This window comes from Amblyomma americanum, chromosome 7 (genome assembly GCF_052857255.1).
Source record: "Amblyomma americanum isolate KBUSLIRL-KWMA chromosome 7, ASM5285725v1, whole genome shotgun sequence".
Lineage (NCBI taxonomy): Eukaryota > Metazoa > Arthropoda > Arachnida > Ixodida > Ixodidae > Amblyomma > Amblyomma americanum.
Window position 1 is genome coordinate 82080271 of NC_135503.1, and position 15389 is coordinate 82095659.

At 47.3% G+C, this 15389-nt stretch overlaps 1 protein-coding gene across 1 annotated transcript; it reads left to right on the forward strand.

Moving 5' to 3' along the window:
* The first annotated feature begins 274 nt into the window (after nucleotides 1-274).
* LOC144097866 (tubulin beta-4 chain-like) lies at nucleotides 275-15026 on the forward strand. Its single transcript, XM_077630477.1, has 7 exons — nucleotides 275-365; nucleotides 962-1070; nucleotides 6608-6718; nucleotides 8417-8661; nucleotides 8804-9003; nucleotides 9536-9972; nucleotides 14851-15026. The coding sequence occupies exons 1-7, from the start codon at nucleotides 309-311 to the stop codon at nucleotides 15024-15026; spliced, it is 1335 nt and encodes a 444-aa protein (XP_077486603.1). The 5' UTR covers nucleotides 275-308.
* Nucleotides 15027-15389: the final 363 nt, after the last annotated feature.

Below are 15389 nucleotides of genomic sequence, written 5' to 3' on the forward strand. Positions count from 1 at the left end.
TTCTTCAGAATACTTTCCGAAAGGAGAAATAGTTCCTCTTCCATTTCGCATACGCTTTCTTTTTCGGAAGCTACGTGAAAGAAAGATTTCATATCCAAGTTTCGCAACAGCGTTAAACTTCGATGAAACGAGCTGAAGTGGTTTTTTTTCCTTCAGTAGCAACAAAATTTTAACTTCACCGAATGCGAACAAAGATGAGGAAGAAGTGCGGCGGCGCGCGCCTATAAATATTCCAGCTCCTCCTCGCAGGCCTCACTCTGCGTTCGGTGAGCTTGCGTTTGCGTGTGGCGTGGTATTCCTAGTACACAATGAGGGAGATCGTCCACGTCCAAGCGGGCCAGTGTGGCAACCAAATCGGCGCCAAAGTAAGTGACCGCTTTACGATGCATAATATTTGATGACACATTGCTTTCCCGCTGCCCAGGAGTCTTCCACCCTGTGTTTTGCGCTCACGTTTTGCGTTGTGTACGCGGCAGCATTTTCGAGATTCTCGTTCCAGGCTACGCGCTTACGTAAGTAGTGAGCTTTGTGCAAGTGTCGATTGCGGGTAGTCGCAGTTCTTCCCTCCTTAGTCGCGGCTTCTTCGAGCGAGAATGTTAGGCCCAACCACACATCTGACCATGGGGGCTTGGCCGCCGTTTCCTATACTTTTGTTTGAAGCCTGCTTGCCGTCTCAGAGTTACGATAGGAGAATTCTACAAGCTTCCGGTTGAGTTTTTCGCTGTACCACTAAAGCTGTGTCAATATTTCGAGAGCGGCGAGCTTCTTAGCAGGTGTTTCCGAGCTGGTTGAGCGAGCGTTCCCTCCTTGACTGCGGCACCCGGCAGCAGCCATGTTATGTCTGAATTGTGTTTTCGCGCCATATCGTGTTTTGCATGAACTCCGGGCGCTGAGTGGTTTGGGGGTCTTGAGGCTGTTTGATGTGACCTCACGCCAGTTATGAAACATTTCCTGCTCGCAGTTTTGGGAAGTCATATCGGACGAGCATGGAATTGATCCTTCTGGCGCCTATCATGGAGACTCTGACGTTCAGATAGAGCGTATAAATGTCTATTACAACGAAGGGTCTGGTAAGTACCTGGCTGCGTTTCGGCTGATACTTTCAGTGTAGAGTTGTCGCATCTTTGTACGTCCTACTGCTTTTTCAAGCTGCTAAGACCCCGAACTAGGCTTGCTGAATTTGAACGAGAGCAGTGCGTAAATAGCCCCCCTATGAGATGCAAAAGACTGTAGATGACGCTCCAGCTCCTCCTCAAGGTATGACGTGATAATTTAAATAACTCAATGCCCTTATAGGCGCGCAATTAGGCATTCTCTACATTCATAGATCCGTGGGTGCAGTGGGGTAGCGGTTAAGTGATGCGCTACCTGCCCTGCGATAGCAGGCGCTGTCACAGGTGGGGCTTGTGAGACGCGCGTTACTGCTACCTGCCAAGGTTTGGCAGCTCGCTCACAATGCGGTTTCTTGCTAGTGATGACGCCAGAGGGCCACGTCACAACGTCAGCACCGACGATGACGCCGGCTTTTCTGCAACAGGAGAACCATAACGCCATCCCATTAAAATACTGGCGGCATGTGCACCGCGATAGAGCATTAAATTCAAAAACCTCCTCCCTTGTCCGCCCAGCTGAGAGAAAAAGGGCACCACGTGACGCTTAACGACCAGACAATGTCGTCGGTCGATCACGGTGTTGACAGCTGGAGCTGTTCTCTGGCGCCTGGTCGTCTGCAGCAGGCGACCACGTTCTTTCCAGGCGTCCGCCATTTTCAATCGTGAAGAAGCGAACGCACAATGGACACCGTGTTCGCTTATTCGGCCCAATGACGCGTGGTCAAATCGCGACCGCGGCAGACGTGTTTCGCAGGAGGCGGAACGATCAAGGCGTCCGTGTTTTCTAATGTCAATGCATGTTAAACGACCTCCAAGCAAACGAAAAAATTCGGCACACTTAAATTACCCGCCGCGATAGCTAAGTGGTTGACGCGCTGTCTACTGAGCCAGAGTACCCGGGCTTGTACCCGACTGCGGCGGCCTCGCAAAAGGCACCCGTGTGCTGTGCGATGAAAGATTCCCAAGGTGTCGAAATAATTCCGGAGCCCTCCACTACGGCCCCACTCTCACTCCCTCATTTCTCCTTTCCCTGACGGCACAGTTCGTATGTCCACAGAGATACGCGAGAGAGTTACTGCGCCATTTCCTTTCCTTAAAACCAGTTTTAAGGCAACCACGTGACGAATGCAAGACGTGGGCGTTTGGATGCCGTTTGCAAACTTTATTTCAGGCGATCATTTTCTTTCTCGAAGTATGACACCACCCACAAACACGCGCTCATATGACACCACCCGCGCATATGACATCATCCGGAACGCAATACGAAGAATTCTTTAATCATACTTTAGGTGCAAAATTCTAGAACGCATGCAGTTCAAGATGCGTGTCATCGACATACAACAGTTGTATCTTACCGGTAGTCACCTACGGGGCAGAAACGTGGAGGCTAACGAAAAAGGTTCAGCTCAAGTTGAGGACAACGCAGCGAGCTATGGAAATATAAATGATAGCTGTAACGTTAAGGGATCAGAGGCCGGCAAGTTAGCTGAGGAAAAAAACGTGCTGGGTTAGTGACCTCCTAGTCGAAATCAAGAAGAAATCGGCGTGGGCACGCAAGAGAAGGCAAGCGTAGCTGGGGGCGGCAGAAAGTTAGGTGGGCGTATGAGATAGTTTGCAGGCATACGGTGGGTGCAGCTGGGAAAGGAAAGGGTTAATTGGAGACATGGGAGAGGTCTTTGCCCTGCAGTGGGCCTAGTCATGGTGATGATGATGATGATGTCGTTGGATGGAAGCCCCTGTCGCAAACTTGCCTGCGGTTTGGCTTGCATGTGTAAGTTATATGGAACTAGAAATGATATGACAACTCCCGGAGCGCTGTTAGACAAACGGTTGCGTCGCAACTTTGATACGAATGTCGGGAAAAGTGGCGCCACATGTAGGTCGGCCAGTGGCGAGTATATATAGACAAATGACATGCACATGTGTGTGTGTGAAGTGGTGATGTTCGACTTGCTGTGTGCGTTATACGGCCTCTGGATGGTGCCACTCTTTTTCCTCGCCATCGCTCCTATAACCTGTAGTGGTAATCTCTAGCGCGCACGCACGCGCGCACACGCATGTACCCGCGCATGTAAGAGACACTGCGCCTTTACTTCCTCAAAAATCAGTTTTGAAGCTTGAAAGCACGCCGCAGTGAACGCCGACTTCGGCATTTGTTGCGTTTAATAGTAGCATTCGTAGCTAATCGTGATTATTTGCGGCCTCTATGGGGAACATGTGCTATCCAACTGCTGCAGCGACTGTTGAACTATGGAACCAAAAAGTGGCTCCGAGAGCTGTCGGGTCGGAGCAAAACCGAGACCAATTTTTAAAGCGATAAGCAGTACGCCAGCGTTTCGAGCTGTCATCGGGGCCTCAAGTTAGATTTCGTATATAGCTACAGGTCACGGTGGCCGCAAGTTTCACCTTGAATGTAGGTAGAGGTTGAAAGATGAGGAGAACTGGTGGTAGTCAGGTTCGACACACGACGTCAGCAACAGCAGCGACACTAGCGGCTGTTACACCGTCTCGACTTTGGCATTTGACCTGGTCCTTTGATTTTGACCTTGATCTTGACCTCCAGTCAAGCGGGAAAGCGTCTTCCGGGATCGCATGCGCAGGCCTTGAAAGTGGGTTGTGCATAACTGCGGTGCACTTTGATGCGTTCAGCGGTACCCTAGGTGTCATTGATGCGACGCCTGCCGTGGAGACCGAAACACGAACCGCGCCGTAAGGAAAGTAAAGTGAAATGAAAGTTGGTTTTAAGGAAAACAAATTACGCATGTCTCGCATATCTCGGTGGACACACGAACCGCGCTGTAAGCGAATGAAATGAAAGTTTGAAAGCGCCAGTCGCTGGACCGTAAAAGTAGGCAGGGAGATACATTATTTCGGTTCCGACCAGGATTAACTTGTGCTAAACCACCAGCAATATTTTTAAGCAAAAGCTTCATACCCTAGGTAAAACAGATTTCGCCGCGCGTTGCCCGTTGACCTTCAAGTGAGCGAGAGGTCAAGTGTGGCTGCAGGCCTTACCATATGTGGTCCTCCATGGTGTCGCAGCACTTGACCTTTCACCTTTCGATTCACCGGTAGAGGGCGGTAGAATGGGCCGCAGCGTTCATTGGGTGACCAACCTCTCGCGATGAACCGTTAACTGCCACCTGCCAGGGTGGCAGGCTGGGCGCACTGCATATCCAGTGTGCGGAACGCACTCAACGTTTTGCAGGCGCCTAGCCGCGTCTGCTTGCCCTATACACCATAGCTATCGCTCTCTAACCAGGTTCAGCAGTAGTTAAACCGCAGCTATTTTTTAGATTAGGGACGCGCGGCCGATTGAGGGCGTACTTCGTTTTGGAGCTCCATTAAGCGGCCTCACGACGCAGATGCCCTCTGTGCCTTTGGTAGAGACCGGGGGCTGGAAATGCGTCGGACATGTGGCGTAATGAGAGCGCTGCAGCGATCGTTTCTCCTAGGCACCCTACGTTCCACCGCTACCAGCCTCTGTGTGTTAACATCCTTATGTTCCGCAAGGAAAGCTGCGCAGCTTCCCCGATATGTTTTCGTATGTTAACTGCTTTCACTTGTGTCTTTTTTGCAGCGATTGTTGTCAAATTATCGTCGAAATATTGTCCTTGTATTGCGTCACACACTATTCAGAGCGAAGGCATGGGCATCCTCCCTCGGACGTAGCCAGTATGCGCGCGTCTGTTTGGGTTTTGCAAACATTGAAAATCAAGGAAAAACGAGGGAGCAGTCTTACAGGGCTGAACACTTGAATCCTAGCGTGGAGGGAGGGTTTAAAGAAGGTATGAAAGGGGCCGTGATTTAAACAAAACTTGCTATTCACGCCTCAAGCGTTAGCACTGACATTTTTTTAATCGCTGCAGCGGTATCATAACTCTCTTTGCGGGGTTCCAGTAAAGCGTGCAATAAGTCCACCGTTGTGGACAGGTCGCGTCCTACATTGCACCTGTAATAATCATGTCTTACTGTACAGCGCAATGCGGAGTAGTACATCATTGTGAGTCGCTGCGTCCAGCTGGCATGTGGCGGCTTACGCCTGCCACGATGCAGACAGGAGTTATGATTTTCACTTCTGACACTGCTTGACGCCGATATGTATACGTGTGGAGGAAGGAAACAATAATGTGATTATGGCGAAAGGAAAGGCGCTGTACGCCATACGGAAAGATACGAAGGACGTAGAGCAAGATGAAAAAATTTAGCCGCGGTTTAACTATAGTGCTGCACTTCGTTAGAAAGCGAAAGCTGTGGCGTATCGGGCAACTAGACGCGGCTTGCCGCCGGCAACGGTTAGTGCCTTCCGCACACTGGGTACGCGGCGTGCCCACCCTGGCAGGCGTCAATGGTGGATCGCGAGTGGTTGCTCCCCCAACGAACGCAGTGCCGCGTGTCTGCCGCAACGTTGTCAGCGCCAAAGAATGCAGCCCACACCTCTTTCTCTCGCCACCGCTACGTAGTACCTCAAATCGCGAATGAGGCATCCACTGACCAAGAGAGCCAGTTATGCGCTCTTCCCTTCCTCATAATCATTGAAGTCCAGAACGTTGTCAACGCCAAGGCTAATGAACGCAATGAACGCCGGCGGCCTATAGCTCAGTGCCGCGTTTCTGCCACAGCGTTGTCGATGCCAACGCACACAAAGCACAACTGTCAGTATAGCGTCACGTAGCTTAAAGCGTCCACTCTTCATAAGTTTCGGCGCAGCTTCGGAGCGGCTGAATGTCTCCGAAGGACCAAGCGCCGGAGTCTACGAAACTCGCAGAACATGACGTAATGAAGTTTTCGCTTTAAAAGAGAAAGCGGTGCCGCACTGAAGCACCGCCGCGGTGGCTCAGTGGTTAGGACGCTCGACAACTGACCCGGAGTTCCCGGGTTCGAGCCCAACCGCGGCGGCTGCGTTTTTATGGAGGAAAACTCTAAGGCGCCCGTGTGCTGTGCGATGTCAGTGCACGTTAAAGATCCCCAGGTGGTCGAAATTATTCCGGAGCCCTCCACTACGGGACCTCATTCTTCCTTTCTTCTTTCACTTCCTCCTTTATCCCTTCTCTTACGGCGCGGTTCAGGTGTCCAACGATATATGAGACAGATACTGCGCCATTTCCTTTCCCCCCACTCAAAAAAAAAAAACAATTATACCGTATTGGAAAGCTCCGGGTTAAATTCACCACAATGGGAGTCTTTTAGGTGCAGTCGTTTGCAGTCATAACAGACACGAAAAGACAAGAAGCTACTGAGCAAGCAAAAAAATAATGGCAGCCTATCATGCGACGAGATGCGACGTATAGATTACATTGATCGCTTTCCCATGTCGTATTTGAGTTTGGGTTCGCCGTCGCTTTCGCGTTCCGTTGCCACGTATTCTTCGAGGGGAAGAATTGTCCTGCCTGTAGCATTCCTTATAAGAGCACCCGCCAGGAGATTAAGGTATCAGTAATAAGCGTAGGCGTCTTTTCTTGCACTGTGTGTGACTGAGTTTCCTTTTCATTCAGGAGGTAATTATGTGCCTCGGGCCATCCTGGTTGACCTGGAACCGGGAACCATGGACTCTGTGCGCTCGGGACCCTTTGGGCAGCTCTTCCGTCCGGACAACTTTGTGTTCGGTAAGCTGCTGCTCTTCGTCCGAAGGAACTTGTGCGCTTTTGCGTTTTTCATTCTTGAACGCGGAAAACTAGCGGGACTAAAGCGCGCACTCAATTGAGCTCATTGTCCACTGCCTTGTTTCAGCCGTTTCAGTCGCTGCGTAACCTCAGTGTCAAATCAAACTAAACAGAATAACTGAAGCGCCAACACAAGAAAACAGAATAGGGGCTGGAGAATTCAGGTCATGTACATTAAACATTGCACCGAGCGGTCTTCGAGCCGTCCACGAATATACGAAATGCGCTAAAGGCTGTGGGGTTAAGGTATTTGGACTGTTGAGGTCTAACAACTCGCGGAGAGGCACTGGATATTTTTTTTATAATGATTAAGCAAGTATACCGATGGACTACGTGTTTAGCGCATATGACGTTGATTGGCCCGTTTTTGCATGCTTAAAAATGCAGGCCAACCAATCCGCCTCTTTATTGTGGAAGTTTACTCATTTCCACTTCCTTGTTAGAGGAGTTTAGGCAGTTTTCAAGCAGTGCGAAGAGACACCTCTTTTATTCCTCAGGTGACATTCATGGATACGCAATTGTGTCAGATAGAAATCTGAGACACTGACCAGCTTCCGTGGATATCAGTTAACCACGTGGCTGTAAAGTTCATTTGACCGTCGCGAGGTTGTCTATCGCGTTTGCCAACAAACTCACCTCGCCCTTTCGTCCTTCTCAGTCTCAAAAAAAAAAAAAAGCGGAGACGCGTGTATTGAAGGGCGTTCATTTTTTCTCTCTTTCTTGCTTACTGTTTTGTTTGCGTTTGTCCTGTCTTCAGGAGCTTACGCATAATTGTACCTTTCTGTAAAGCGCGTTCCCCTGTTCGTTCGAGCTACACGCCGCGCTCATTGTGTGCGCACCTCTTTGTGATGTAAATTGTCACCTTGAATTTTCTTGTTGTTTTTCTACATGCAGTACGCCACCTCTTTACTCAATGTTCGTAACGGCCGTTGCCTCAAGTGTTTAATAGCAACACCTATATACGCCATTATATACTGCCATAGCCGAAAACCACTGAGTTTCCCTTATGGCTAGCCGTGAGACTGTAAATGGGGTTCACCAGTAGTACAAGAGAGCATGCTGCCGGGCTAGTTGCTGCCGCATGGTGTGAAGAAACCAGCACGAAAGCGAGACGAATGAAACAAGAAAAGACACACAAGGCATAAGCATTGGTGACTGTCTTATGTATCTTTTTTGTGTCCTTCGTCTGCTTTTCGCAAAGACTTCACATTTTGGCCAATAAATTTGCTTTGAGCAGCTGTCCTAGGTTCCATTACGTGCTCTCAATAGCCTTGACGGGGAACAGAAGGGTGCATGTGTCCTCACTTCAGGGACATTTGAAATATTTCCAGTCATTTGTTTCAGTGTTTAATCATTTGATTGCTTCACAGGGCACACTGCATCGAAGGTTTACTATGCATCTAAGGTTAACAATGGGCTACTAAGTGTGTAGGCGCCCGAGAAAGACTCCTGTTGCCGGGAGATAGCAGAAGCAGCGTTAGTTAGAGCGATTAACTGCAGAAAGCAAGTCAGAGAGCAATTTTCTGGCGTGTTTGTGACTGCTGTCAGCAGTACGTTTAGTTTTTGCACACATCTGAGCGTTGAGTCGCCGTCGGAATCATATCGTCAAATGTATACGCCTTTCGCTATCTGCCCTTTCAGGACAGGGCGGTGCTAGCAACAACTGGGCCAAGGGCCACTACACGGAGGGCGCCGAACTGGTGGACTCGGTGCTCGACGTCGTCCGCAAGGAAGCCGAAGACTGCGATTGCTTGCAAGGTTTCCAGCTCACACATTCCCTGGGTGGCGGCACTGGATCTGGCATGGGAACACTGCTGATCTCGAAGATCCGGGAAGAGTACCCCGATCGTATAATCAACACATTTAGCGTTGTTCCCTCCGCCAAGGTTTGTGACTATAATTATTTCTAAAGTCTGATGTCCTTGTCGTACATTGGTGACATTTTTGCCTTTCTTTAAGCTGACTTCACTGGCTTTCCCTGATGCCTCGCGTATGTGGTTCTGATTGTCTTCCAGCCCTTTTCTGTAGGTTTCGGACACCGTCGTCGAGCCTTACAATGCCACCCTCTCAGTGTCCCAGCTTGTGGAAAACACGGACGAAACCTTCTGCATCGACAACGAGGCACTCTATGACATCTGCTTCCGGACGCTTAGGCTCACTACTCCAACCTATGGAGACCTCAACCACCTGGTTTCTGCGACAATGTCGGGTGTCACTACATGTCTCAGGTGGGTGGCTGACTTGCGCCTGTACTTTTGAAGCAAAACTTGTATGCAAATGGAGCCCGTTTGAAATGCGAGTTACAACATTCATATCCGCTCACAGCACAGGGATTTTTGACGGGAACATTCCGACAGTTCGGGCAGGTGTGCATGAGCGTAGGACACTTACTTAGTGGAGGACGGCAGGAAAAGCAGGTCGCACACTAGCGGGGAGAAAGCCGACAAACTAGCGAGCTCAAAAACTCTGCTGATGAGAGTAACGTGCACTTTGCTGACGGCCGATTATGACCCTATAATCTGTTGGCCACGCAGGATATGAACGCTACTCTGTGGTTCTTCATGAAAAAAACGAAAGCAGTTCAACCATGCTTGAAGTTAACCGTACATCGATTCGTGAACCTTCTTCACGTGATCGTGACCCTTCAGCCTCGTATAATTGCAGTTGCCATGAAGGAAAAGCGCCAGAGTATGCGCGAACTATTGGCCATTCTCGCGAATTGGCATCCACACTCACGAAGGCTACTCACTTCTCTTTCAGGTTTCCAGGGCAGCTGAACGCCGATCTTCGCAAACTGGCCGTGAACATGGTGCCCTTCCCGCGCCTCCACTTCTTCATGCCTGGCTTCGCTCCACTCACGTCCCGCGGAAGCCAGCAGTACCGGGCTCTGACGGTGCCGGAACTGACGCAACAGATGTTCGACGCCAAAAACATGATGACTGCTTGCGACCCCCGCCACGGCCGTTACCTGACGGTGGCTGCTGTGTTCAGGGGCCGAATGAGTATGCGCGAAGTGGATGAACAGATGCTCAACGTCCAGAACAAGAACTCGGGCAAGTTCGTCGAGTGGATCCCGAACAACGTAAAGACTGCCGTGTGCGACATCCCACCTCGCGGCCTCAAGATGTCTGCTACCTTCATTGGTAACAGCACAGCCATTCAGGAGTTGTTCAAGCGGATCTCTGAGCAGTTCACTGGTAAGTACTGCTTGTTTTACAACTGCCTTTTTGACCATATGCGGGGCAGCTGGAAACATGTGTACCTCTTGCTTCATCTGTTGGAAAACTGGAAGCGGTAGAATATTTTTCCGTGGTGAATACTACCGAACTATCACAGAAACCGTTTAGCGTGTTTTTTGTGTGCTATATTCGGATACAACAAAGCCGCAAAATTCCGATCAAAGTAGACTCCTGCCCATGGCGTCGCCCAATTCTTCCTCTTGGCCGATTCTGCCCCCCTCCCCCTTGACCGATCGCCTTGGTAGGCTAGCATGAAATCTCAGGGGGTGGCCAATGAATGGAGAATAACCATAGCTTAATCGGATTAACCATGGCGTCATGTATATACATCGCTGGAGGTCCTTCTATGGGAGGCACTTGCCGCTTCATTCTTGAGTTGTATCCGACAATAGCTCTAGATGGCTAGCTAGCGAAAAAAACGCCGTCTGCGGATGAAGCCTCTGCCTGCCAGCTGTCATGGTTGGTAGGTGGCAGTGTAGCCAGATTGAAATCCCCCTCACCACTTTGAGATAAAAGAGCAATTAACGTGGGATAGAAAAGACAAAGTGAAGGTGCAAGGTGACGGGTTGCGGGTGGAAAAGTGCAGAGAGGGAAATCCCCCTTTCCTTTCCGTGCGCTAGCACTAGCGCTTTTTGTGTCTTTACTTTCATACCCGTCCTTATTCGAGCTGTTGTTTCATAATGGACCGATACCTACTCGCCCAACTCGCTCTTTTACTAGCATTAGGTTGGTCACTAGCGAGATAGTCATGTGTCGTGAAGCATGGTGGTGTCCTGGTGAAGAAGACACCGGTTTCGTGGGAGCTGCATTCACGCTGAAGGGACAGAACCCATGCATACCAGCTGCGGACTACTGAAGAGGAGGCAAACCGATTTTGCAGCCAACATTAAAGGCTGAAACGCGTCGCGCCAGCATGTCGCTTAAAATGTGTGTGAAACCATAAGTAAGCTATGCGAAGGGTTCATACATTTGCTGCTAGTTTACATATGCCGCATTTAGTTTAACGAAGTAAATGAGGGGCTAATTTTTTTTAAATTTCTCCTATAAGCCTGTTTTTATAAGCGTGGGTCTACAGTCGAGGACGCCGTTTGGCGGTGAAAACTGCGAACTTGTGAAGCTTTTGTCGCGGCTTAAGAAAAAGGGTTAAATATAAATTGAGGACAACCCATTGGCATATATGGAAAGCAAGAGGACAGATGTAACGTTAAGAGACAGGTAGAGAGGAGAGCAGGCCAAGGAACAAATACGGAATAATTAAATCATTAAATTCTAGTCTAAACCCAGAAGAAATGTGCTTGAGCATGGCACATAATACGAAGGCAAGGCGGTAGTTAACGGTAACTCACTGGATTCTAAGAGAAGGCAAGCCTAGCGGGAGGCCTAGCCCTTAGCAAAAACTAATACGTTCGGAATATACTTCGGGATGTTTATAATGTACTTTAAATATATTTTGTATTCATGAATGCACTAAAAATATGCTGGAAATAGGTTCCTGAAATTTTATGCTTGGTATTCAAAATATATTCTTAAAATTTTCCAAAAAATACGTCACTTAACGCTTCGAGCGCGTTTCAAATACGTGAAAAATTATGCACGCGGTTTTAGCATCTTGTCAAAATATTAAAAGTGTACTTTTGTAAATATCAAATTAATGCATTCGAAGTATACTTCACTAAAGCATGTTTCGAGCACGTTTCAAGCGCGTGAATAAATATGAAGGCGGTTTTAGCATTTTGTCAGCATATCAAAGTGTACTTTCGAAATGTGAAATTAATGCATTCGAAGTATACGTCACTTAAAACATGTTTCAAGCACATTTCAAACACGTGAAAAAATATGAATGCGGTTTGAGGATCTTGTCAATATATTAAAAGTGTACTTTCGTAAATGTGAAATTAATTCGTCTGAAGTATACTTCAATTTTTAAAAAAAATCGGCAGTCGTTCTAAACATATTCGATGCACACTTTTAGCTTCCGTAGAACAATCTAGTGCTCGAAATCTCGTTTCGGCAAAAGTCCTTTGCATGTTGGCAATGTATTGAAAGCGTACTTTGGCAAATACGACATTAGTTCGTCCAAAGTACACTTAAATTCGAAAGAATGAGCTGTCCGTGTAAACGTATTTCCAGCACACTTTAAGCTGCCGTTGAACAGTTAGTGCTCGAAATCATGCTTCGGGAAATGACATGTACCAGTCGCGGAGGCGCAGTGGTCAGGGCGCTCGGCTACTGATTCAGAGCTCCCGGGTTCGAACCTGACAGCGGCAGCAGCGTTTTCATGGAGGCAAACGCTAAGGCGCCCGTGTACTGTGCGATGTCAGGGCAAGTTAAAGATCCCCAGGTGGTCGAAATTATTCTGGAGCCCTCCACTACGGCGCCTCTCTCTCTCTCTCTTTGTTCTTTCACTCCCTCCTTTATCCCTTCCCTTACGGTGCGGTTCAGGTGTCCGCCGCTTTATGAGACATATATTGCGCCATTTCCTTTCCCCAAAATCAAATATTATTATTATTATTAAATTACAAGTTAGCAATGCATTCAAATTCTACTTCCGTAAATACGAAATTAATTCGTGCGTAGTGTACTTCAGCTCTAACAAACAGGTAGTCCCCGTCAACATATGTGCAGCATTGCAGGACACTTCAAGCTGCCGTGGAACAACCTAGTGCTAATAATAATAATAATATTATTATTATTATTATTATTATTATTATTAATAATAATAATAATAATAAAAATTGGTTGCTTGGGGAAAGGAAACGGCGCAGTATCTGTCTCATATATCGTTGGACACCTGAACCGCGCCGTAAGAAAAGGGATAAAGGAGGGAGTGAAAGAAGACAGGAAGAAAGGTGTGGCATAGTGGAGGGCTGCGGAATAATTTCGACCATCTGGAGTTCTTTAACGTGCACTGGCATCGCACAGCACACGGGCGCCTTATCGTTTTGCCTCCATAAAAACGCAGCCCCCGCGGTCGGTTTCGAGCCCGGGAACTCCGTCTTAGCAGCCGAGCGCACTAACCACTGAGCCACCGCGGCGGGGTAACCTAGTGCTCGAAACTATGTTTCCGGGAACATTCAGAACTCTTCCTTTTCGTATATTCCTTCATGTTAACTTCTAGCAGAAAGGCAATCACCACATATTTAAATTAAGCGTGGACACCGTGACACCATTACACCGGCAATAGCGCCATGCGCGCCTCCGGGCCCGAACACGCCAGCGAAAAGGACCCCGACTGGCAAGGCCGACCGGCTCCCATAGATGCCCATGTATTTGTTGGTTGACAGTTCGACTCCTGGCCGATGCCTGATGCAAGATGCGACGAACAATTAGGCTCTAGATAGACCTCAGATTTGAATGCGACCACTCTGACGTTTGTGCAACAATTTGGGGGCCCACAGTCTTTGCGCAAAAAGCGCCTCACCGGGCAAGATAATGTGCCTCCTCTCGGGGGGCATTTATAAGGCAAGCCAAGTTTTTGTCTTGTTGGAGCAGTTACTGTTTGCTGACGTCACTTCCGGTCGGCATTTCCTACGTGACCACTTCTTTCCCGTTAAGGTCCTGTCACGTGATCTTCCATTGGCGTAGACTTCTTGATGACAACCCGGTTTCTCTGGGATTGTCCGTCTCCTCATCCTTATAACCAGTTTAGTCATTACTTCGGCTGTTTACAACATCGATCAGTATTATCCGGTGAATCTGGCTAGCACATCTTTGTAAGCCGAGGCGAATGAATATATTTTTAATGCATTAATTTTTTATATTTAGTGCATTTTTCAATGTAGTGTAATGTATTTTATGTATATTTTTAGTATGCTTATAATGTATTTAGTGTATATTATTAGTATATTTTAATGTATTAATTATATATTTAGTATATTTTAAGTGCTTATAATGTATTTAGTGTATATTATTAGTATATTTTAATGTATTAATTATATATTTAGTATCTTTTAAATGTGTTTAAAGTGCATTTTAATATATCTTTAATGTGTTTAATGTTTATTTTCAGTATATTTTTAATGTATATAATATATACTAAGCGGACAGAAAATTCATTTTCATGCATTTGTAAGAATGTTTAAAATAATACTCCTAGCATACTTAGAAAGCATTTGTATGGCATAAAGCATAGGGATAAAGTAATGCAAAATAAATACGAAATTAATAAATATGCTCGAAATGCATTTTTAACACAGCCTTTTTTCGCTAAGCACTTTGTCATGCAGTGGGCGTAGTCTGACTGACGATGATGAGCTTTCGAGCTTTCTTGATTCATAAACTGCCTTACAGTATTTATTGAAGCTATTCCCAATTATATACAAGCAGTGTTACAAGATTTGCAGACTGAGCGAATACGTACCACATGTGAGGCTTCTTTACGAAGTCATTAGTACAACTGTGTTCTCTTTTTACTGTAAACCCGGTGGTCGAAGTTGCTTAAAATTCATGTCATTCAATTCTATGACCCATCATAAGGGATGTTTTATCATTTGTATGCACATGAAGCATGAGCTACGGCTTACAAATTGTTAAACAGCGTGCCTTAACTTCCTGAATAGTGTATGGTAAGCTATACAGTCGTGGGCAAAAAGTTTACGGGATGCGGATTTGCGGAAATTAATTTATTCCTTCGTTGAATTTCAAGCCAGTGAAATCATACTTATTCCAGCAGATGAAGGGCTCATGTCCCCTCACGGTTCAGTGCTTTTCACTGACCTCTTGAGCTTGACCAGGCATCAATGTTTTTTTTTTCCGGATGCCCAAATCCCGCACACTTTTGTTCATGACGGTACTTGTGAGCCATGTCTTATGCTAACATTATTTACATTTTCGCAGCCATGTTCCGTAGCAAGGCGTTTTTGCACTGGTATACCGGGGAGGGAATGGACGAAATGGAGTTCACCGAGGCAGAGTCCAACATGAACGACCTGGTTTCAGAGTACCAGCAGTACCAGGAGGCCACGATTGACGACGAGGGAGAGTTCGACGCGACCCTGGCAGAAGCCTTGTGAGGGAAACATACATTTTTGTTTGCTTTCACTTTTCAATAAAGGTGTCTTTTTCCTGTGTTGGCCCTCGTAGAACAACAATCGAGCAATATTCCGCTCATGCTTTCCTTAGGTTGCCGGAGTAATGTATTCCTTAGAATCAAAATTACAACAGGCTAGCATCTGACAAACATTTCATTGTTCTGCGGTATGGCTCAGCAGTTATCGCCTAACAATAACACCATCTGATCTTGCGCCTTTCACAGCCTCACATTCATCTCCAACAAGTGCAACTGTGGGCTACTTGAGTACCCTCGCATTTCGCAAATAGAATAAGGGCCCTCTCACCCTAGCAAGCAACAAAATCGTTGGTCAGGAAAAATCGGT

What these genes read in the sequence shown, in the direction of transcription:
- LOC144097866 (XM_077630477.1), top strand. Translation starts at nt 309, where the DNA reads ATGAGGGAGATCGTCCACGTCCAAGCGGGCCAGTGTGGCAACCAAATC. An exon ending in GCAACCAAATCGGCGCCAAA is followed by an intron (nt 366 to 961) that starts GTAAGTGACCGC and finishes TCCTGCTCGCAG; the next exon opens with TTTTGGGAAGTCATATCGGA. An exon ending in GGTGTCACTACATGTCTCAG is followed by an intron (nt 9,004 to 9,535) that starts GTGGGTGGCTGA and finishes CTTCTCTTTCAG; the next exon opens with GTTTCCAGGGCAGCTGAACG.